This window comes from Eucyclogobius newberryi, unplaced genomic scaffold, assembly GCF_026437365.1.
Source record: "Eucyclogobius newberryi isolate DKJ021-1_F unplaced genomic scaffold, fEucNew1.0.hap1 SCAF_7, whole genome shotgun sequence".
In the NCBI taxonomy this organism is placed as follows: domain Eukaryota; kingdom Metazoa; phylum Chordata; class Actinopteri; order Gobiiformes; family Gobiidae; genus Eucyclogobius; species Eucyclogobius newberryi.
In genome coordinates this window covers 30,773,270-30,795,959 of record NW_027316389.1, presented here as the reverse complement: position 1 = coordinate 30,795,959, position 22,690 = coordinate 30,773,270, and the positions used below count along the sequence as shown (strand labels likewise).

At 45.1% G+C, this 22,690-nt stretch overlaps 1 protein-coding gene across 2 annotated transcripts in view; it reads left to right on the top strand.

Moving 5' to 3' along the window:
- LOC140348676 (uncharacterized) overlaps nucleotides 1-22,690 on the top strand; it is a 55,265-nt gene that overhangs the window by 15,808 nt on the left and 16,767 nt on the right. The window contains exon 3 of one of the 2 annotated variants that reach the window (XM_072434705.1): nucleotides 15,676-15,726. The exons of the other annotated variant lie outside the window; for it this stretch is intronic. Within the exon in view, the coding sequence (XP_072290806.1) occupies nucleotides 15,676-15,726 (51 nt within the window). The remainder of the gene's footprint in view (nucleotides 1-15,675; nucleotides 15,727-22,690) is intronic. 2 annotated transcript variants of the gene reach the window in all.

Here is a 22,690-nt window from a genome sequence, read left to right as displayed (position 1 = left end):
GTCTGTGCGTGTAGTTGTGACGTGGTTCCAGTCCAATGGCCACTGTCTTTGGCCCTGCACCAAAAGCCTCTAATCTGTGTTATGGATTTGGACGCCAGCTGTGTTTTTACCGCCGCTGCCTCACGTCCTCCTCGGCTGACCGCACGGCATGCTGGGATACCTACAGGTCGTTATCTGCTAAATCCATTTAAATCAGGGTTTAATTAAACGGCGGTGAAGCTCCAGCTTGGTTCACCGCATATGATTTTGACATTGATTACTTTTTTCTACCTCAAATGTACACGTTCAGAAACACTGCTTTGTACTTTACTTGATCGTTACAACTACCTGATTAAAGCTTTACTTTTCTGGTGCATAACATGTGTTTCTATTGCTCACAAATACCTTGAAAAACTTGGCGATGGATCAGTTCAATTCCATTCTGCAGAACATTCTAAAACAGAAGTTAACATGTGATGGCGCTGCACATAATTCTCTGTTGTGTGATGTTTTGTCCTCTTTTAAGACATTTCTTGGCTAATTTAAATGTCTGTATTTGGCACATGCATTTGCTCATGTAGTTGGACACGTCAGATCCCGACTATATTGATATATCAGTAAATATCTTTGAATCATTGTAAATAAAGACTGATTTGAACAGATAAGGAGGGCTGAACAATAGTTCAAATGTATTGATCCTGCAATATCGGCTAATGTGTTGCAGTAATATCAAGATTCTCCATCTGAAAGAAATGTACAGTTTTTTTTCTCATTAAGTCTTAATTAGGCTTGATTTAGCTTTGGTTTTGCTAAATTTTTTGTTTGATAGAGTTTGACTAACAAATTAAGGCACATAAATGTCATAAATAATGTCAAATATCAGGCAGCGCTATGGAAATGTGACTGAAGATTCTAAAGAACGTGACTCGGTGTGCGTTTTCCTGAGTTTAGTTCTGATGTTTTGTCCTCACAGTTCTGGTTTAGTCCTGGTTTAGTCCTGGTATAGTCCTGGTTTAGTCCTGGTATAGTCCTGGTTTAGTCCTGGTTTAGTCCTGGTTTAGTCCTGGTTTAGTCCTGGTTTAGTCCTGGTTTAGTCCTGGTTTAGTCCTGGTATAGTTCTGGTTTAGTCCTGGTTTAGTCCTAGTTTAGTCCTGGTTTAGTCCTGGTTTAGTCCTAGTATAGTCCTGGTTTAGTCCTGGTTTAGTCCTGGTTTAGTCCTGGTTTAGTCCTGGTATAGTCTCGGTTTAGTTCTGGTTTAGTCCTGGTTTAGTCCTGGTTTAGTCCTGGTATAGTCCTGGTTTAGTCCTGGTTTAGTCCTGGTATAGTCCTGGTTTAGTCCTGGTATAGTTCTGGTTTAGTCCTGGTTTAGTCCTGGTTTAGTCCTGATATTGTCCCGGTTTAGTCCCGGTTTAGTCCCGGTATAGTCCCGGTCCCGGTATAGTCCCGGTATAGTCCCGGTTTAGTCCCGGTTTAGTCCCGGTATAGTCCCGGTTTAGTCCTGGTATAGTCCCGGTTTAGTCCCGGTTTAGTCCCGGTTTAGTCCCGGTTTAGTCCCGGTATAGTCCCGGTTTAGTCCCGGTTTAGTCCCGGTATAGTCCCGGTTTAGTCCCGGTTTAGTCCCGGTATAGTCCCGCTTTAGTCCCGGTATAGTCCCGGTTTAGTCCCGGTTTAGTCCCGGTATAGTCCCGGTATAGTCCCGGTTTAGTCCCGGTTTAGTCCCGGTATAGTCCCGGTTTAGTCCCGGTATAGTCCCGGTTTAGTCCCGGTTTAGTCCCGGTATAGTCCCGGTATAGTCCCGGTTTAGTCCCGGTTTAGTCCCGGTATAGTCCCGGTTTAGTCCCGGTATAGTCCCGGTATAGTCCCGGTTTAGTCCCGGTATAGTCCCGGTATAGTCCCGGTATAGTCCCGGTTTAGTCCCGGTATAGTCCCGGTATAGTCCCTGTTTAGTCCCTGTTTAGTCCCGGTATAGTCCCGGTATAGTCCCGGTATAGTCCCGGTATAGTCCCGGTTTAGTCCCGGTTTAGTCCCGGTATAGTCCCGCTTTAGTCCCTGTTTAGTCCCGGTATAGTCCCGGTATAGTCCCGGTTTAGTCCCGGTTTAGTCCCGGTATAGTCCCGGTATAGTCCCGGTATAGTCCCGGTTTAGTCCCGGTATAGTCCCGGTATAGTCCCGGTATAGTCCCGGTTTAGTCCCGGTATAGTCCCGGTATAGTCCCGGTTTAGTCCCGGTTTAGTCCCGGTATAGTCCCGGTTTAGTCCCGGTTTAGTCCCGGTATAGTCCCGGTTTAGTCCCGGTTTAGTCCCGGTTTAGTCCCGGTATAGTCCCGGTATAGTCCCGGTTTAGTCCCGGTTTAGTCCCGGTTTAGTCCCGGTTTAGTCCCGGTTTAGTCCCGGTTTAGTCCCGGTATAGTCCCGGTATAGTCCCGGTTTAGTCCCGGTTTAGTCCCGGTATAGTCCCGCTTTAGTCCCGGTATAGTCCCGCTTTAGTCCCTGTTTAGTCCCGGTATAGTCCCGGTATAGTCCCGGTTTAGTCCCGGTTTATTCCCGGTATAGTCCCGGTATAGTCCCGGTATAGTCCCGGTATAGTCCCGGTATAGTCCCGGTTTAGTCCCGGTATAGTCCCGGTATAGTCCCGGTTTAGTCCCGGTATAGTCCCGGTATAGTCCCGGTTTAGTCCCGGTTTAGTCCCGGTATAGTCCCGGTTTAGTCCCGGTTTAGTCCCGGTATAGTCCCGGTTTAGTCCCGGTTTAGTCCCGGTATAGTCCCGGTATAGTCCCGGTTTAGTCCCGGTTTAGTCCCGGTTTAGTCCCGGTTTAGTCCCGGTTTAGTCCCGGTATAGTCCCGGTTTAGTCCCGGTATAGTCCCGGTTTAGTCCCGGTTTAGTCCCGGTATAGTCCCGGTTTAGTCCCGGTTTAGTCCCGGTTTAGTCCCGGTTTAGTCCCGGTATAGTCCCGGTTTAGTCCCGGTTTAGTCCCGGTATAGTCCCGGTTTAGTCCCGGTTTAGTCCCGGTATAGTCCCGGTATAGTCCCGGTATAGTCCCGGTATAGTCCCGGTTTAGTCCCGGTTTAGTCCCGGTATAGTCCCGGTTTAGTCCCGCTTTAGTCCCGGTATAGTCCCGGTTTAGTCCCGGTATAGTCCCGGTTTAGTCCCGGTATAGTCCCGGTATAGTCCCGGTTTAGTCCCGGTATAGTCCCGGTATAGTCCCGGTATAGTCCCGGTATAGTCCCGGTTTAGTCCCGGTATAGTCCCGGTATAGTCCCGGTATAGTCCCTGTTTAGTCCCGGTATAGTCCCGGTATAGTCCCGGTATAGTCCCGGTATAGTCCCGGTATAGTCCCGGTATAGTCCCGGTTTAGTCCCGGTTTAGTCCCGGTTTAGTCCCGGTTTAGTCCCGGTTTAGTCCCGGTATAGTCCCGGTATAGTCCCGGTATAGTCCCGGTTTAGTCCCGGTTTAGTCCCGGTATAGTCCCGGTATAGTCCCGGTTTAGTCCCGGTATAGTCCCGGTATAGTCCCGGTATAGTCCTGGTTTAGTCCCGGTTTAGTCCCGGTTTAGTCCCGGTTTAGTCCCGGTATAGTCCCGGTTTAGTCCCGGTATAGTCCTGGTTTAGTCCTGGTATAGTCCTGGTATAGTCCTGGTTTAGTCCCGGTTTAGTCCCGGTTTAGTCCTGGTTTAGTCCAGATTCAGTTCCAGGTTCAGATCTGTGTAAGTCTTATTCGTAACGTAGTGTTTTTGCCAAACAGGAAGAAAGCATCGGCCTGTAATTATGTCCTCCTGTAGTTGGATTGTCCTCCGCAAGCAGCACTTAGCCAAACTCACGATTCAGCGTTTTCTTTGAGCAGTAAAATAGCAGTTCAACGAAGACATTATGAAAACAGAAAACCATTTAACCCAGCGGAGCACGCGCACGCATAAAGGACCACGGCCAGATAAAGCAAACTAAACAGCCTCCTTGTAATCGAAAACGCTTCTCCCGATGGAGCCGAGATGGTGCAAAGAGTTCACCTCATCAACTCGGAAATGACCAAACATGTTTACACCCAACACAAACAGGCAATTTAAATACAATTAAGATTATAGGGAGATAGAGGAGGGGGAGAAGAGGCGCCGTACTGTGGCTGTGATTGGAGGCACAGCAGGGACTCGGCAGATTGGAGCTTGGTACATCATTGTTAGGCCTAAAGGAGGATTGGGTGAAAAAAGAAGTAAAAAAGCACTGCAGGTTAATTATGATTTAGTCTTTTTCAATATGGGTTCTCTCTGATGTCGCCTTATGAGGGAAAGAGAAGCCTCATAATGGATTTGACTTTGTACCTGAGGACATTTTGATTCGGTCGATTTAAACAATTTGCACAAACAGCACGGACTAGACTCAAAACTAATATATATATAAACTAATATCTATATAAACATAGATGAGGCCGAGGCTGAACCAGGACTAAACAAAGTCTACTTTAGAATTAGATCGGGCTCAAACCGGGAGCAAACAAGAAGAACGTCACTCATCAGGAGCTGAATGCAGCAGCTGATATGGTTTAAATCCGACCAAAATGTGAACGTTCTGTCTAGGGTTGAAAGAAATCTGATTGTGATGTGATTTGCAGTATATGTTTAGTGTTCTGCTCAAAGTGCACGTTTGAAAGTGCATTAAACGTCTGAAAAATGACAGGAGAGCCGCTCCGTGGCCGAGCGGCTCCACGTGCAGCCGCCGCAGGGTCGTGAGTTCAATCCTCTGACAGTTTCCTGCACGTCCTTCCCGTTTCACACTGTCCTGTCCAATAAAGACTAAGAACTAAACCACAGATACAAAGAGATGTGTCTATGAACAGAAGATGTGTTGTTATTTGCTGAGGACATTCTGTTATTATCTAAATAATTGCGGCCTTTGCCATTTGATAATTGCACCTTCTCTAACTGTGATTTCTCTTCAGTTGTGTAACCCTAGTTACGACCACGTTATTATTATTACTACTAGAGCACCAGCTTATCATGTAAAGCTGCACCTATTACAGAGATAGACAGAGCTGACATCAGAAATGTGTTGTTTTGTTGTTTGTTTGCATGTTAAGTCTGATTCTTACATTTTACAAATCTTACATTTGACTGCAATTATGTGATCAGGACATCAGAATTGAACTGGCCACTGTTCAATTAAATTTGTGTTACTTTCAACAAACCGCCATCTACTGCTAAATGCACCTTTGCAGTTGTCTGCCAGCCGCCATTTAAAGCAGCAGCAGCAGCAGCAGCAGCAGCAGCAGCAGCAGCAGCAGCAGCAGCAGCAGCAGCAGCAGCAGCAGCAGCAGCAGCAACAGCAACAGCAGCAGCAGCAGCAGCAGCAGCAGCAGCAACAGCAACAGCAACAGCAACAGCAACAGCAACAGCAACAGCAACAACAACAACAACAACAACAACAACAACAACAACAACAACAACAACAACAACAACAACAACAACAACAACAACAACAACAACAACAACAACAACAACAACAACAACAACAACAACAACAACAACAACAACAACTGATTATCTACATATTATTACTTTTTAAAATGAAATATGTTTTTGTTGGGAGAATCATTGCGCTGCAACTTTGAGGTCAGATGGCGCCTCTTTCGTTTGAAAGCGTTAACTGAACTGATCATATGAATAACAGTTTTGTCTTTTCCTTGCAGCTCTACATTTAACTCGTCATTTAACATGTTGGTCAGATCGGTTAGAAAAGCCAAGTCTAGAAGCCGCTGTTCGTCATTTAGTTGGCTGTATTTTGTGTGCTTAGCTTCGAGTAAGAAGCTCCTTATTTCTGGACAGAGCTCCCGAAATCTCTGCAGGAATTTCCCTCGACTGAGCCACGTCACTGTAGCAACAACTCTGAGCGGTCGCTGTCAGTCTTCTCCAGATGAGCACCAGTCGTCTTTGAAGAGCTCTGTCGATCTTTGTCGTCACATCCATTATCTCTTTCATGTTGAGCATTTTTTATGTGTGTATTATGTATTATGTATAAGTGTATTATGCAGTGATAATTGAGAAAGTCCGGGAAAGCATCATCCGCTCTACACTTAGTGATGAATCCATTTGTGCGGCCGACCATCTCCATCCGTGGTCATGGACACGAGCTTGCAAATAGGAAACTGGGTTTTCTGGATAAAGTTATTGAAAGACTGTAAAATGTCCTCCTGGCGTGTGCTCTTTTATGAGCAGTAGTGTTGACTGGTCTAATTGCAGTGAGAAACATTCACAGTCGGCGATGTCCTTCCAAAGTTGCCGTCATAAACCCTCGGCCGTGGCTTCAGAGCGACGTGTCACTGTTTTCCACGATAGCTGGAGAGCTTTGATTGAAGTTAATATTTCTGGTTTGAATCAGCAGCTTCAATAAACGCCTCTTTTATCATCTCTCCGTCTTGGAAAGCATCAAACAAACATCTTTTGTAACAGACGTCTGTAGATGCAGTTTTAAGACGTAACCACAGAAAACACGGCGTGTAGCACTTCCTCGTATGGTGCGCGCACATGTTTGTGTCTCTTGTGTAAAAAGCGTAGCTACTACGTTAAAATGGGCAGTGGAGAAAGCGCTCCTCACTCCCTATTTTCCTATGGCATTTCCCATAGTGGGAACAATGGAATAATATGGTTAAAACTCCCTTTTTTCTCATGATAAGTCCAGGCACAATGACTTGAGTTGGTGCACTTGGTACTAACTCCATTCACTACAGCTCCAGAACAAGAAACATCTTTTATTTAACAGTATTATAAGTGTCATTGGTGTCATTCCCCAACTATCAGGTTTATCTACAGTGACTTAAATGTGTACCATAACTTTAACCTTAATCTTAACCTATTTACCTTTTTTTAGTTGTGTTTAGCTATCAAAATAAAACGATTGACATATACTTATGATAATAGTATATTTTATTTATTAAATTTTTTTCAATTCTAATCTACTTGAACATTTCCCAAGCAAAGAACACTTGCTTCTCTCTAATGCACAACAGTCTGAACACTGGTTTAATCTCCCTGAGTTCAGATGATTGACAGGTGGTTTATGCATCCGTCTGTATCGAAACAAACTTATTAGGAAATAAGAAAGGGGGGGAAACATAAGAGAATGAAAAAACAACGTGGATTTCTGCACAATCAATGAGCAAAGCACTAAACTGAGGTGAGAGAAGTTGGATTTTGTTCTAAATACTGAATGATGCTTCACTAAAAGATCTTTGGTGCTGAGCGAACCAGTCTGAATCCCTCAATACTTCCAACACCTATTTCCATCTCTGCCCAGAATTATCCACGTTTCACAGTACTTTATTTATTACATTTCAGCTGTATTTAATTGTAGTATTTAGTCATTCTCTCAAACTTATTTCACTGTCTTTCCCCTTTTAGTGTGACCTAATTACACCCTGAGGACTGGCTGTGTCTCATAGTCGTTCCTCACCCTCGGGATCTGCCCTTTGAGCTGGTCCAGGGTGAACCCAAAGTGACAGGAGCGTGGCAGGATGGGCCATTACCCACAATCCTCGGCACCTCTGCAGATTTATGAGCCCGCAGCGTCCGGCCGTGTGAGCGTTAAATCAGAGCTAATGTGCTGCTCTGTCACCTGTTAAACCCTGGAACATCAGCACGAGTGAAGAAGCAGGCTTTGGTTTGCGGTGGAGACTAGTACTAATGTTGTTAAGTACTCGCTGTAAAAATATACAGCTTTGTTTATGCATATTTGTCCATGATTTATTGGCATTTGCTCATACTGTGCCGTGCTATGCCACAAACGTGCCGTAGTGAGGATTATAGTACTTTTTAAATATCCCCAAAAGTGACATGTACTCAAATTAAAGCAGCACTTTAAGTAATTTCTTCTTTTTTTCCCCTCGCCATAGAATCTATTCTAAAAGAGTGGCAATTTCACTATGTCAGCTGAACATAGTAATTTCACCAACTCCAACACTGGCCATACTGACCCAGACATGTTTGTTTCAGGAGAACGTCTGCAGATTGTTAGAGTCTGTAACAAGATCAAATGTAATCTCTGCTATTTCAAACATATCCATCACCAAATGTCCACACAAACTGCTAAAATGTTCATGCACTCAACACGCTCTCGACCTCCTGGTCACTGGCTATCACTGAAACCACTGCAATCACTTCACAAACCAACTGTCAAAATCCTGGACAAAAACCCACACCACACTCATCATTGCCCCATACGACACTCACACAGACTACTCAGCTTTGAAAACATGCTCAAATACTCAAGTCTGAAGTCATTCATGGTCTGTCATCTCCACCTGCCCCAGAAGAACCACAGGAGCAGCATTATCCCCTCCAGGAAAAGTACCTTCAGTCAAACTGCTTTTTCTGTCCGCGCTGCCTCTGACTGAACCTCACACTACGACTGTCGGAGTCGTATCACACCTTCAAAATACAGTTAAAACAATGGCTCATTGTAGACCAGATCTGTCCACACTAACCACACCTGCTCCTTCTGCTGCCCCCTGCAGGCCACTTGCCATAAGGGTCAGACAGTGGAGTGTGTAGATCATTATACATATCTTGGGACTATCATCGATAAGAAACTAAACTTTGAGGCAAACTGTGAAGCTGTGTATAAAAAGGGGAACCAGCGTTTGCATTGAGGAAACTGTCCTCCTCCCACATGGACAGAAAGATGGTCACCATGTTCTACCGCTGCTTTATTGAATCGGTCATCTCCTTCAGCCTGGTGTCTTGGTTCAGCAACCTACCCCTAAAAAATAAGAACCCCCTCAACCAAATTGTGAGGTGGGCTAGTAGGCTGATGGGAGAGCCACAGCTGAACCCAGAATCCCTCCTCACTTGGCAGCTACAGAGGCTCGTTGGGTTCATCTTAGAAGACGGATCCCATCCACTAGATGGTGAATTTCAGCTTCTTCCATCCGGCCGCAGGTACATAATGCCTCTGTGCAAAACAAAGAGATACAGGGACAGTTTTGTTCCCTCAGCTATAAAAATACTAAATTGCCAGACCTTCTTAATCTATTTATTTATTTATTCTGGACTAGTTTTTTGTATCTATGATGGCTTTTATTCTGTATTTTATCCGCTGTATTCTGACACTAATAACTGTCTGTATACTTGTTATCCATGTCTCTATGTCTGGAGCACTAGTCGTCTCTGTTATGTCACTGTCCGTTTTCTGTCACTGTCATTAATGTTGTCTATGTGTGTGTGAGCAGCCCACTCTCTTTTACCTGCAACCAAATCTACCCTCGGGTACAAATAAAGTTACCTTTATTTCTAACTTCTATGTAAAATCCTTGCTTGTTTTTTTATTCCCTGCTTTAAGATGACTGTAACAGCTGTTACACTGTCCCTGAAATAAATAAATGAATACATAAATAATACAATAGTTCTACTAGTCCAAGTACTGTGTGTACTCATGTCCTCCCACACTGATACTGATTACTGTCGTGATTCATGTGCAATTACTGTGCAATTCATGTGCAATTCATGTGCAATTACTGTCGTGATCACATGCAATGGTATTTATTTATTTATTTGTTTTTATCTTTATTATTTTCCCCCTCCATCCATTGTTGGTTTTTGTCTATAGGAGTTTTTGTTTATAGGAGATCTTCTATTGAAAGTGTTTTTCAGACTTCCTATAAGTGATCTGTTCTTCTGTATCTACCTCTGTATCTACCTGCGTTGCAACAATGAAATTCCCCATGTGGGATAATAAAGGATTATCTTATCTTATTAAATAATTGAATTAAGATTTCAAACATGACACACAGCACGAAAGTGTGGATATGTTTCATTTGTATGTTGTATGTTGTATTTGTTTGTTTTAATGTTCATGTGGGGCACCAGCCTTGATTAGGCAATTAACAAATCTCAAATCAAATCATCTAAATTGATTAATAAACAAAGTGAGTTAATCTGAAGGTTATGAGAACATTGACCAACTGTGGTTTATGAAGATTTATTGAACAAATAATTAAACAGATAAATAGGAATATGGAATATGTAAATGAGTCGATAACAGATAACTAGATACGATTGTTGTAGATCTATCCAATAGTTGTGTAGTTAAATCTGATTCTAAGATGATCTGTGCAATATGTGCAGTCAATATGTGTGTGTCTTTATACGAGCAGCAGCAGGAGCTGTGTGATCCAGAGGAGGTGGACCTTTGGTGTCAGTGTTGATGGAGCTGACCCCTGCAGGCTTCAGCTCTGCAGGGGTCACGCTGGGGCAGACACGGGCCACTCGCTCTGAAGTTCTGGCTCTGACTCATCAGGCTGAAGAAGGCTCTGAGGCCATGAGGCTTTCCTCCCATGATGAAAAGGCTGTTGCACTGATCCACAGATGAGGATTTTGTTGTAGAGTCCAAAGACAGGCACAGAATGACTCATCAGGAGAGAGTGAAGCTTCCTCAGGTTTGTCTCTCTGGATCTTAGATCGCTGACACTAGGAGACACTCACAAGTGTTTTCTCTTCTCTATAGTCGTGGGTCTTTCCTCCTCTCAAACTCACTCCTCTTCAGAATTGGAGGATTTTGAATTCTGGTTCTGAGGAAACACCAGCAGTTGTTTTTACTTTGCGCTGCAGGGGAAAAACCTTCAGGGCTGCCGAGTTTAAGCTAGCGATTCCTTAGCTATTATTTTAATAGATTCATGTGCTACTCCTTATCTCATTGTTGTATATTCATTTGTTGTAAGGGAAGCATAATGTTTTGTTGTTGTTGTTAAAAATTTAAATGTTACTGTCATATTATCTTTGTAAAAAGCACATTGTGTTGCATTATTGTGTGAAATGAGCTCTATAAATCAATATTTTTCTTCTTCTTATCGGTTCATGCCATGAGCCGGGGCCATGAGCCTAGACTTCTTTTACTTGAGTAGCCCGAGAGTGGCACCAGGACTGTCTTTAAGGTGAACATTTAAGGTCTTTTAGGTGATCATTTTAACAATTGGGTTTCTTACTTTTTGCAAGTTAAAGGCGGTATGGACGATTTTTCGGCGATTTGAGAGCTCAGGCGGAAGTGCACATGCGCACTCCCCCGTGTGGACTGATACAACACACACGTGCGTTTGTTTATTAGCGCAACGGAGCGCATCGCATCTCTCGTCTCCCGTAGATTTCTGTCCACTTCTGCGTCAGCTCGAACTGTCTTTCTCCGTCTTCATTTTGCCCCGTACACTGAGGGAACTATATTATGATAGATCCATGCGCTTAGGCACGCGGAAACGTGGGGACGAGCCTGACGCAGCTGCAGGTGAGCGATAGGTGCGTTTTATGATTGATACGTGGCAGGACAAATGATTTATCCACGCCACGAGGAAATATGATCAAAAATGTGCTGAAAAAAATCGTCCATATCACCTTTAAGTAAATTAAAATGATCAAAAATTATATTATGATTTTGATTATCATTTGGTGCAATATTATAATTTTGATACCAACATTTTATCAATTGCAAAAAGAAAGACCCCTATACATTTTGAAATATTAGCAAATTGACTCCTTTGCTTCACTTTGCTGTTTGAAAAATGGCTTTGTGAGAGCTGGGAACTATTAGATTCAAATACATACTTCCTCTTTTTGGACTTTGACAATTAGATAAAGCACCTTTGATAGGTCTATATATAATTTACTTGCTACAGTCGGACAGATCATATACTGTCATACCATGATTGAACTTTAACACACACAGTTAATGATTGGTAAGTTTAGAAACAACCTAATAATAAATACTACTACTTTATTTTGGTTAGTCTTTTAAGGGCTTATGTTAAGCTCATTAAAATGAATGTAAGTCTATATTATGTCCCCTGAAGACTCATGTCTCCGTCTAGTGTTTGGTTGAGAGCGATCCATGAGAGCATTGATTCTGTGTTCTTGTGTGGTTATTGACGCTGTTTTAGGGCCTGGCGCTTATTCCCATCAGAATGAGAGCGCAGTGTTTCCTAATGACACTATTAGCTCCACAGTGAAGCGTACACAGCCGATTAAAGGGCTGCTTATTACACAGGCAGCCGCTCAAAGGGCTTTTCTCATTATGCGTGCAATACTTTGACTTTACAGCAAACCACTTTCGGAGATACTGGAGGTCGTGTTGTTTAAGTGGGAAAATCAATTCACCGCAGCTAGCATGATGAGTCTGTTTGGCTTTGAGATTTTTTTCATTTTTCATGTTTAATTACAATCAAGAGGCTTTTGGTTTGTCAATTCATGGGTTTAGTTTGTGGTTTAAAGGCACCATTTTGAATACTTTTGACCATTCAAGACAAAAGATTTAGTTTTAAAGGGCACATGCATAAGTGAATTGAGTTTTAATCCATTATTTTAATATCGTTCCTTGATCAAACTTATACCTGGTATGCTGGTTGTTTTTAGCTTCATTCGCGCTTTTCATGTTTGATGTTTAGTAAATCCTCTCCCTCTGAGCCTCAAATACACTCGGGTCTAAATTTACCAGTTCATAAGCCGAGCTCCGAGATCTTCAGCGCTGTTTTAATGCTGCGTTCATGTGGTCCTCGGGTGCTCGTGTTTCCAAGATTCCGATGTGTTTTTATCTGATAAAGTCTCGATTTTGATGACATCAATAATAAAATGACAGAGTCCACTCTGATAAAGTATCTTATGTCAATAAAATGAAGCAAGTTAAACTTAGCTTAGCTCCATCCATTTTTCAAATTAAAATCAAATGCTTTAAATATAATTAAAAACATTACATGATGGAAAACGTACATATATACAGAATATTTTCTTACATTTATTTGATTAAACAGCAGTTCAATTGAGTTCAGTATCAGCTCACTTTAATACTACATTTACAGCAGATCCATCGTAAGTGATGAGTCCCAGCAACGTACTAGTGTTGCTTTCTTTTCCATGTATCTATAAAATATTCATAAAATGTCTCATATAGATAAAACTCTTCATTGAATTCAAATCCATTGACTGTTAATTACCTCAAAGTCTGTCACAGTCTTTCCCAAAATCTATTCTGTCAGTGTTGATTGAATTCAGATGGTGGCCCCTGCTCCAGGACAGCCTCACAAAAGTGTATCTCCCAGATCTAATTAGCCTTTTGTGACAAAGAACTGACCTGACGCTGCGTCTCATCACAACTCTTCATTTTACTGTGAATCCTCCTGACAATATCCAACCAAAAGCCCAACGCCGATTCACAACGACACAACTCTGCTTAAAGTGGACTAAACATGCAAAGTGGTGTTCCTCACACTCTGCTCCTTCTGTTTGTTTATTGTCAAATGCAGTTCAGTAACAGTTAATTTAACTGAATTTAATCTCAATGCAGTCTATATTTGATCCAGATTTAAAAAATATTTGTTTTTCAGTCTTGTTTTCTGTCCTAGTGTAGTCCTGGACGGGTTCTATTTAGACAAGGTTTAGATCTGGTTTGGTTCTAGTTAAGACTTGACTTAGCGAGCGAGTCCTGGTTGACATTCTACTTGATTATTCAGGTTTGATTAGAGAAGTTTAGTCCAAGTCAAGTCCAAAATAAAACGTGGGGTCTTGCAAACAAACCACATCAAACTGGTTACTGATCTGGGCCTGAACTAGAACAAGCCAAGGACTAAACTGGTCTGAATGCCATGATGACACATTTGAATGTGTCTTTATGTAATGTATAATATCATATTTCTGATGCATCGACAAACAGGAAACAGCTGATGCTAATGTGTGTTTTGTGTTGCTAAGCATGTCGACTCAACACATAAACTTATAGCATGGAAATACAGCCGTTTATTACAAGATCAAGTCAGCGTTTTTGTGAGAAATTATTATTTTCACTTTATTTATATATAATGCTTTTGTCATCATGTTTTCCCCTGAGTCTGCTGTCTGAGGCCAGTTTCTCTTATAAACAGGTTGTGTAATCCTCTTTCATCCAGGAGTGTTCCATTGTAGTCATCTGGACACTGTTTTGGACTAAACATTTCAACTCTCATCCAAGCATCAGTCTCAATCTGAAGATCTAGTCTGAGGACGCTAATATTTATCCTACTGTGGGCAGGGAAAGCCCCGCCCACTGGGCGGAACCTCATGACAATAGCCTGTCCAGTTTATCTATTTGTTGACACTGTATTAGGCCACAGCCCCCTCATCACTGATGAGTATGTGATTAGCATCTGAATGGCCCCATAACTTTAACATTTACACTGCCAGAAGATTGAACATTAAACCTACATTTCTGTTTAAGGGACTCTTTTTACAAAAATGGTCTCCTTAACTCCTTTTTTATAACCATATTTTCTCGTGACATTTTTGATGCTGGTTCTGATATGTTTTTCAGACTCTGATTCCCTTCTGTCCCGTTGCCTCTCTTCCTCCTGTGTTCTGAAATGACTGTGGAGGTCATTTTGTTTCCAATCAGCTCCTGTCATAATCTGCAGTGTAAATACGTCCCTGAGAAATGATTTGAACAAACAAAAGCTGTCAGATAATCTGATAGAACTGTGGACAAGTTCATTTGTAAGGACAATGTGCTTCTTCTTCACACAGTTCAATTACCACAAAAACCTGGACCAAAGAGTCTTGCATTCTTTATCAGTCCATCTTCATATTTAGCAGCTATTTCTCAGTCCTGCATTCTCAAAACTGCAGTGTTTGTTCTGCACTTCACATTTACCCTGTCAGTTGGATTTGACAAATGCCTTTTTTACATTCTGATAACTTCAGCCCTGCAGGAACTGTTTCCAAGAAAGACCATGAAATGATTGAATCCTTTGCAGAGACCAAAGGAGCAGAGATCTGGAGGGTATGCAGCCTGCTTATCACTGGAGATTATTGCTCGACATCTCCATGGTGACAAGCAGGTGGTGGACAAATGGCATGAGGAAAGTTACGCAGTGGGTCATTAAGTTGAAGCAGCCTGAAGGAGAGTTTTTACAGAGGACTTTAGTGGAGCGTTATGGTGCCGCTGTGGCTGGATCAAAGCTAATGACTCCAATAAACTGCAGCCAGTGGAGGCGTTAACAGTGTGAGGAGTGAGACAAGGTTAAACTCATGTTCGTGTTTCCTTTAAAAGCCCATCTCAAGTCTACAATGTTGTGGTATCACGCTGAACCCAGTAGGACTTAGGAGTAGGACTTAGGGGCAAATGGTATTGACCTGCTGGAACTAAAATTGACCCAACAAATGGACAGATGACCTCAGTTTGTGCAGACATTGCTGGTGGATGATGGATTTGTTAAGAAAAGATGTTCTGTACAAGGCTGCGGGCCATAGTCTGGTGGTCAATGAGGTAAATCGCTCAGATAGATGCGTTCAGCAGAATTGTGACCATTTCATCACTTTATCCAAGCTTAGAACCTGATTCTGAGCCGTCTCACAGCAACATGTTAATTAAATTTCATTAATGATGGATCAATCTACTGCATATGGTCATTTGAGCCAAGAAGCCTGAGGGCCCATGTGTGTTTGTGTTTGTGTTTGTATTGTGTGGTTTTAACTGAAGGCACTACAGCACGGGGCCACCACACATTTCCCCAAGGGGTCAATCAAGTATATTGTACTGTATTGTATTATCCGAGGGCCGCATTTGGCCCCTAGGCTTTAGTTTGGACATGCCAAAGATATTTTTTAATTCATCAAAATTCATTTGTCTGCAATGTTTCTCATTTCTCCAATGTTTCAAAGGGTCTTCTTCTAATCGTATCGCTCTCTTTACTTTGCCTTTCTCTCAGGTCTGAATATGAGCCGGAGTACGACAGAGTATCAGAGGAACACTACAACAGGTATTCAAGAATGGAGTAAATGTACCTAGTTATATGCTTTTTGGATAGTTGAACAAAATATGTATACATCAGCGGTTGATTATGTCGTTTCACAGTCTTCCGTGCTGTGGTTTTTAAGTTTTAAGCCACGTTTATATTGACACAAATGGACCATGCCTTTCTCTGATTGGTTGATCCTGTCAATCCCACCCATCAGAACTCAAGAGAGGACAAGACAGTAGGAAAAGCCTAGTCTTTGTGGGCCATGCTAACTCATTACACTGACTTTGCAACTGTCAAAACTAATATAGGACAAATCAAAAACAGGAAGGCTTAGAATGTGTAGAATCTGCTGCTGGTGGTTGACAAATACACGCACCAAAGTTGACTGTATTTGATTTTGATTCTTTTTTGAGGAGTAACACACCATCTCTCTTCAACTAAAGTCAACTAAACCTTTCCGTCTCTTTGAGTGATATCAAAAGAAGCCATTTTGAGGCTGAAAGACTGAATTGTTCCTTTCCTCCATTTTCCATTTTCCTGGTAGTGTCTGGTTCACTTGTGCACACAGACTCGGGGGCCCTCCTCTGAGTGCTGCTTACGGGAAGTGGAGGAGGTGTGAGGGGTCGCTGCTCTGACCTTTTGTTCTGCTTTGTTTTTGAAGGAAGAGGCTTTTTTTTTCAAAGATGCTGCCAGGTTGTTCTCCTCCTTCCTCTGGTTTGTAGTTTATATTTACTCTGTGCAGTTTTAATAGAAAAAGGTCTCTTACAACAGGGACAGCTGTAGAGCCTGGTGATGTATTAGGGGCACAAAAAAGGGCACTCGTATTTGGAGATTTCAAACCAAAAACAAGATAGAAAGTCATTGTTTTCACTCAGTTCTGAAATTCAAAACTCAAATCACAATAGGTAATAGTAACATGCAGTGATATCTTTATATTGTATTCATATTTGTGTCAGTGTCCCACAAACAGTACACTTAAAGAAGACATGTTATGATATTTAGTACCAGTAATACACTTCCACACACATACAATATATCATTATTTTACATCTTGTTCATTGTAAACTACAATATTGATCTAAAAGGACTTCATTATACAAACAGGTCCATTGACTTCAGGTTCAAACTGCAGAACTGATCCTCTGCTGCTGGTCCCATCTCTTTGTAGTAGCATTTCATTGTAACAAAGCAAATGTTCAGAACTTGCATAGGTGCATTTTCTAAGCACTCAAGCCTCAAATGCAGGACAATATTCTCTGTCACACATGCAAGAATCACTCAAAATACAATTGTGGGTAAGAGACAACTGAGACAAACCATTATAATATGATTGTTCTCAAAATTGGTTCAGCAAATAAAGTTATCTTCATTGGAAATATGGCAGTTCATCAGATTATCTCAGAGTTTGGACAGGACTGATTCTTTTTGCCGTCTGATTCTCACCTGAGTCTGCCTTCATTCTTCTTCTCTCTTGTCCAATCCTCTAACATTAAACCGCTTCTCCTAAAGCGAGCAGCACCCTCTGGAGCTGGCACAGGGGCCATGAGAGCCCGAGAGAGCCCGAGAGAGCCCGAGAGAGCCCGAGAGAGAGCCCGAGAGAGCCCGAGAGAGAGCCCGAAAGAGCCCGAAAGAGCCCGAAAGAGAGCCCGAGAGAGAGCCCGAGAGAGAGCCCGAGAGAGAGCCCGAGAGAGCCCGAGAGCGCCCGAGAGAGAGCCCGAGAGAGCCCGAGAGAGCCCGAAAGAGCCCGAGAGAGCCCGAGAGAGCCCGAAAGAGCCCGAGAGAGAGCCCGAGAGAGAGCCCGAGAGAGAGCCCGAGAGAGCCCGAGAGAGCCCGAGAGAGCCCGAGAGAGCCCGAGAGAGAGCCCGAGAGAGAGCCCGAGAGAGAGCCCGAGAGAGAGCCCGAGAGAGAGCCCGAGAGAGCCCGAGAGAGCCCGAGAGAGCCCGAGAGAGCCCGAAAGAGCCCGAAAGAGCCCGAGAGAGAGCCCGAGAGAGAGCCCGAGAGAGCCCGAGAGAGAGCCCGAGAGAGCCCGAGAGAGCCCGAGAGAGCCCGAAAGAGCCCGAAATAGCCCGAGAGAGCCCGAGAGAGAGCCCGAAAGAGCCCGAAAGAGCCCGAAAGAGCCCGAAAGAGCCCGAGAGAGCCCGAGAGAGAGCCCGAGAGAGAGCCCGAGAGAGCCCGAGAGAGAGCCCGAGAGAGAGCCCGAGAGAGAGCCCGAGAGAGAGCCCGAGAGAGCCCGAGAGAGCCCGAGAGAGCCCGAGAGAGAGCCCGAGAGAGCCCGAGAGAGAGCCCGAAAGAGCCCGAAAGAGCCCGAGAGAGAGCCCGAGAGAGAGCCCGAGAGAGAGCCCGAGAGAGAGCCCGAGAGAGCCCGAGAGAGAGCCCGAGAGAGAGCCCGAGAGAGCCCGAGAGAGAGCCCGAAAGAGCCCGAAAGAGCCCGAAAGAGCCCGAAAGAGCCCGAGAGAGCCCGAGAGAGAGCCCGAGAGAGAGCCCGAGAGAGCCCGAGAGAGCCCGAGAGAGCCCGAGAGAGCCCGAGAGAGAGCCCGAGAGAGCCCGAGAGAGCCCGAGAGAGCCCGAGAGAGCCCGAGAGAGCCCGAGAGAGAGCCCGAGAGAGCCCGAGAGAGAGCCCGAGAGAACCCGAAAGAGAGCCCGAGAGAGAGCCCGAGAGAGAGCCCGAGAGAGCCCGAGAGAGCCCGAGAGAGCCCGAGAGAGCCCGAGAGAGCCCGAGAGAGCCCGAGAGAGCCCGAGAGAACCCGAAAGAGAGCCCGAGAGAGAGCCCGAGAGAGAGCCCGAGAGAGCCCGAGAGAGCCCGAGAGAGAGCCCGAGAGAGAGCCCGAGAGAGCCCGAGAGAGCCCGAGAGAGCCCGAAAGAGCCCGAGAGAGCCCGAGAGAGAGCCCGAGAGAGAGCCCGAGAGAGAGCCCGAGAGAGAGCCCGAGAGAGAGCCCGAGAGAGCCCGAGAGAGCCCGAGAGAGCCCGAGAGAGAGCCCGAGAGAGCCCGAGAGAGCCCGAGAGAGAGCCCGAGAGAGAGCCCGAGAGAGAGCCCGAGAGAGCCCGAGAGAGCCCGAGAGAGCCCGAGAGAGCCCGAAAGAGCCCGAAAGAGCCCGAGAGAGAGCCCGAGAGAGCCCGAGAGAGCCCGAGAGAGCCCGAGAGAGCCCGAAAGAGCCCGAGAGAGCCCGAGAGAGCCCGAGAGAGCCCGAGAGAGCCCGAGAGAGCCCGAGAGAGAGCCCGAGAGAGCCCGAGAGAGCCCGAAAGAGCCCGAAAGAGCCCGAAAGAGCCCGAGAGAGCCCGAGAGAGAGCCCGAGAGAGAGCCCGAGAGAGAGCCCGAGAGAGAGCCCGAGAGAGAGCCCGAGAGAGCCCGAGAGAGAGCCCGAAAGAGCCCGAAAGAGCCCGAAAGAGCCCGAGAGAGAGCCCGAGAGAGAGCCCGAGAGAGAGCCCGAGAGAGAGCCCGAGAGAGAGCCCGAGAGAGAGCCCGAGAGAGCCCGAGAGAGCCCGAGAGCGCCCGAGAGAGCCCGAGAGAGCCCGAGAGAGAGCCCGAGAGAGAGCCCGAGAGAGCCCGAGAGAGCCCGAGAGAGAGCCCGAGAGAGAGCCCGAGAGAGCCCGAGAGAGAGCCCGAGAGAGAGCCCGAGAGAGCCCGAGAGAGCCCGAGAGCGCCCGAGAGAGCGCGAGAGAGCCCGAGAGAGCCCGAGAGAGAGCCCGAGAGAGAGCCCGAGAGAGAGCCCGAGAGAGAGCCCGAGAGAGAGCCCGAGAGAGCCCGAGAGAGAGCCCGAGAGAGAGCCCGAGAGAGAGCCCGAGAGAGCCCGAAAGAGCCCGAAAGAGCCCGAAAGAGCCCGAAAGAGCCCGAAAGAGCCCGAAAGAGCCCGAGAGAGCCCGAGAGAGAGCCCGAGAGAGAGCCCGAGAGAACCCGAAAGAGAGCCCGAGAGAGAGCCCGAGAGAGAGCCCGAGAGAGCCCGAGAGAGCCCGAGAGAGAGCCCGAGAGAGAGCCCGAGAGAGCCCGAGAGAGCCCGAGAGAGAGCCCGAGAGAGAGCCCGAGAGAACCCGAAAGAGAGCCCGAGAGAGAGCCCGAGAGAGAGCCCGAGAGAGAGCCCGAAAGAGAGCCCGAGAGAGCCCGAGAGAGAGCCCGAGAGAGCCCGAGAGAGCCCGAGAGAGAGCCCGAGAGAGCCCGAGAGAGCCCGAGAGAGCCCGAGAGAGAGCCCGAGAGAGCCCGAGAGAGCCCGAGAGAGCCCGAGAGAGCCCGAGAGAGAGCCCGAGAGAGCCCGAGAGAGCCCGAGAGAGCCCGAAAGAGCCCGAAAGAGCCCGAGAGAGAGCCCGAGAGAGAGCCCGAGAGACCCCGAGAGAGAGCCCGAGAGAGAGCCCGAGAGAGAGCCCGAGAGAGAGCCCGAGAGAGAGCCCGAGAGAGAGCCCGAAAGAGCCCGAGAGAGAGCCCGAGAGAGAGCCCGAGAGAGCCCGAGAGAGCCCGAGAGAACGCGAGAGAGAGCCCGAGAGAGAGCCCGAGAGAACCCGAAAGAGAGCCCGAGAGAGAGCCCGAGAGAGAGCCCGAGAGAGCCCGAGAGAGCCCGAGAGAGCCCGAGAGAGCCCGAGAGAGCCCGAGAGAGAGCCCGAGAGAGAGCCCGAGAGAGAGCCCGAGAGAGAGCCCGAGAGAGCCCGAGAGAGCCCGAGAGAGCCCGAGAGAGAGCCCGAGAGAGAGCCCAAGCCCTTGTTCCTATGGAAAGATTTCCAGATTTGTGACATCATAATTAGAGCTCAGAGATCAGAATAATGTGTCTTTTGAGAAATACAGTAACTATCGTGTAAACAAACATTTCACTTACTCTCCTTGTTTTTCTCTGCCTCAAATTCTTGACTATTGGACAATTATTAAAACATTTTTTATGGATAATTAACCCCTAAAACTTGTTTGAAAAAAAAAATAAAACTGACTAAAAGTTTGCTCATCCAAAATGTGCTGGTGATTAGTAATGACCCTTAAGCAAACTGATTTGAAATGGCTCTGGAACAGGAAATGAAGTGGAGGGTGTTTCTAATGAAGTCCTAAGTAACTTCATTAGTTTTAATTAAACCAGCTTCGAGGCACACAGAAGCTAATTATCTATTTCCCCCATTTTAGTTAGTTCATTTGGGTTTTAGATTGCCCTATAATATGTTATATCTATAATATAATGTGTTCGCTCGTGTCAGCTGGTGCATTTCAATTGCCCAAACTGCATTTATATTGGAATACACCATTTATTTATACACATTTTGGTGAATTAAACCACAAATCTTGAAACAGTCTAAATTAGAAGTAGACTTTCCCCAAATGCTGAACCCAGTTATTTATAACCACAACCACAAACAGCCACAATGACTCACAATCTGCATAATAATAATAATCATCATTTTGCCTGCCCTCAATCACTACATTTACACGCACAGAGAACTCAAGTGCGCTTCAAAGACAAACTCAATCACTACATTTACTCAATTCAAAGATCCCAACAACACGTGTGATGAAGTCTGTGTGTCGTTGGACTGGTGCTGCATGTAATCGTGCAGAATAAGAATCATAAAAGCAATGAACACCACTAAACGTTCACATTTTTAACATAAAAACTATGTATATTTTGCATCGTTGTCAAAATGGAACGTTTAGATTTGACTGGTCAGTCTAGAAAAGCATCTGGCCTGAAATGATAAAACGTGTTTAAATAAAAAATAATGATAAATGTGTAAAGTAATGAAATTCTGATATTTGTATTTATTTATTTACGAGATACAAAATGTTCCCAAAATGTCAGCAGTCATGCATTGTACTTTGGCGGCTCCTGCTCTGTTGTTGCGAGCACATCCAAAGCTCCCCACAGAGTCAACTCTAAGCTGTAAATATGTATGTGTGTTTATCTGCTTCTCACAGATTATAGGCTTAGCGCAGTTGTATGGCCTCAGATGGACTTCCACCTCCCCAGACACCTCCCCCTCTCCTCCCCCCTCGGATCTACACCCTTTTGTCCTGGGACTCGCAGCAGGACCAGATCTGAGCGGGACAGAAATGAAAAGTTGCTGATCACATTTTGACCCCCCACAGGGAGAATGAACTTGAATAGCTGCTTACACCGTGTGTCTCAAAGTCCTTCAGGGAAACGCACATCCAGAGTCTGTAGTGTCGTTTTAAGGTGCAGCTGACTGTGCCCGACACAACTGCATTTATAACCAACTTGGACAAATCGTCAAAACAATTAGCAGTATATTACAGTGAAACTCTCCTAATTTAAACCAGGCCAAGTCTAAGACGTATTTGAAGCCAAATAACAGTTGAAGGAGTCTTGATGGTGTTTGAAGGGTGCTCTATGATCCGAACAATGACCTGAAATACCCCCCTGTTTTTATAAAGATATTAAAATGATCTAGAAGGAAATTAATTGAGACTGAAGGCTGTGTTATTATTATGGGACAAAGTCACCTCAAAGAGAGTCGTGGTTTTAACGTGTTTGGTTCATTTACCGACTTGAGCTTTAACTTGTCAAGGACACAATATTCAGTATTTGTTTTTGTATGGCCCAGTTTTACAGCCGCAGCACATCACAGGGTTTCAGGTGGAAAAATATTACACAAACACATTAATTGATGTTCAACAGTAAACAGTGAAGTAGAATGAAGCTTACCATCATGAAAATATGTTCTCAAAACTGGACAAGAACAAATGGATTTACATTACAAACAATTCAGATGGATTAAGCTCATTTTACCCATGATTGCCAAAATATCACTTTTGACCCCAGGCATTTACCAAGAAATCATAAACTAAAGGAGCTTTAACCATGATATAACATTGTTCCCACATCAAAAACACACCTGGAGTTGTATTTGTATTTATACTGCTTGTATTGTAAGTCACATTTGTCATTTCATTCTTAGAGCTTCGGAGGTTTCCTGCACTGTTTTAAGTCCATGAATCATCACCAAAGTCGTTCTGAGCTTTTCTGCCTCAGCTAGCATGTCAGGGACAAGCTAGCTT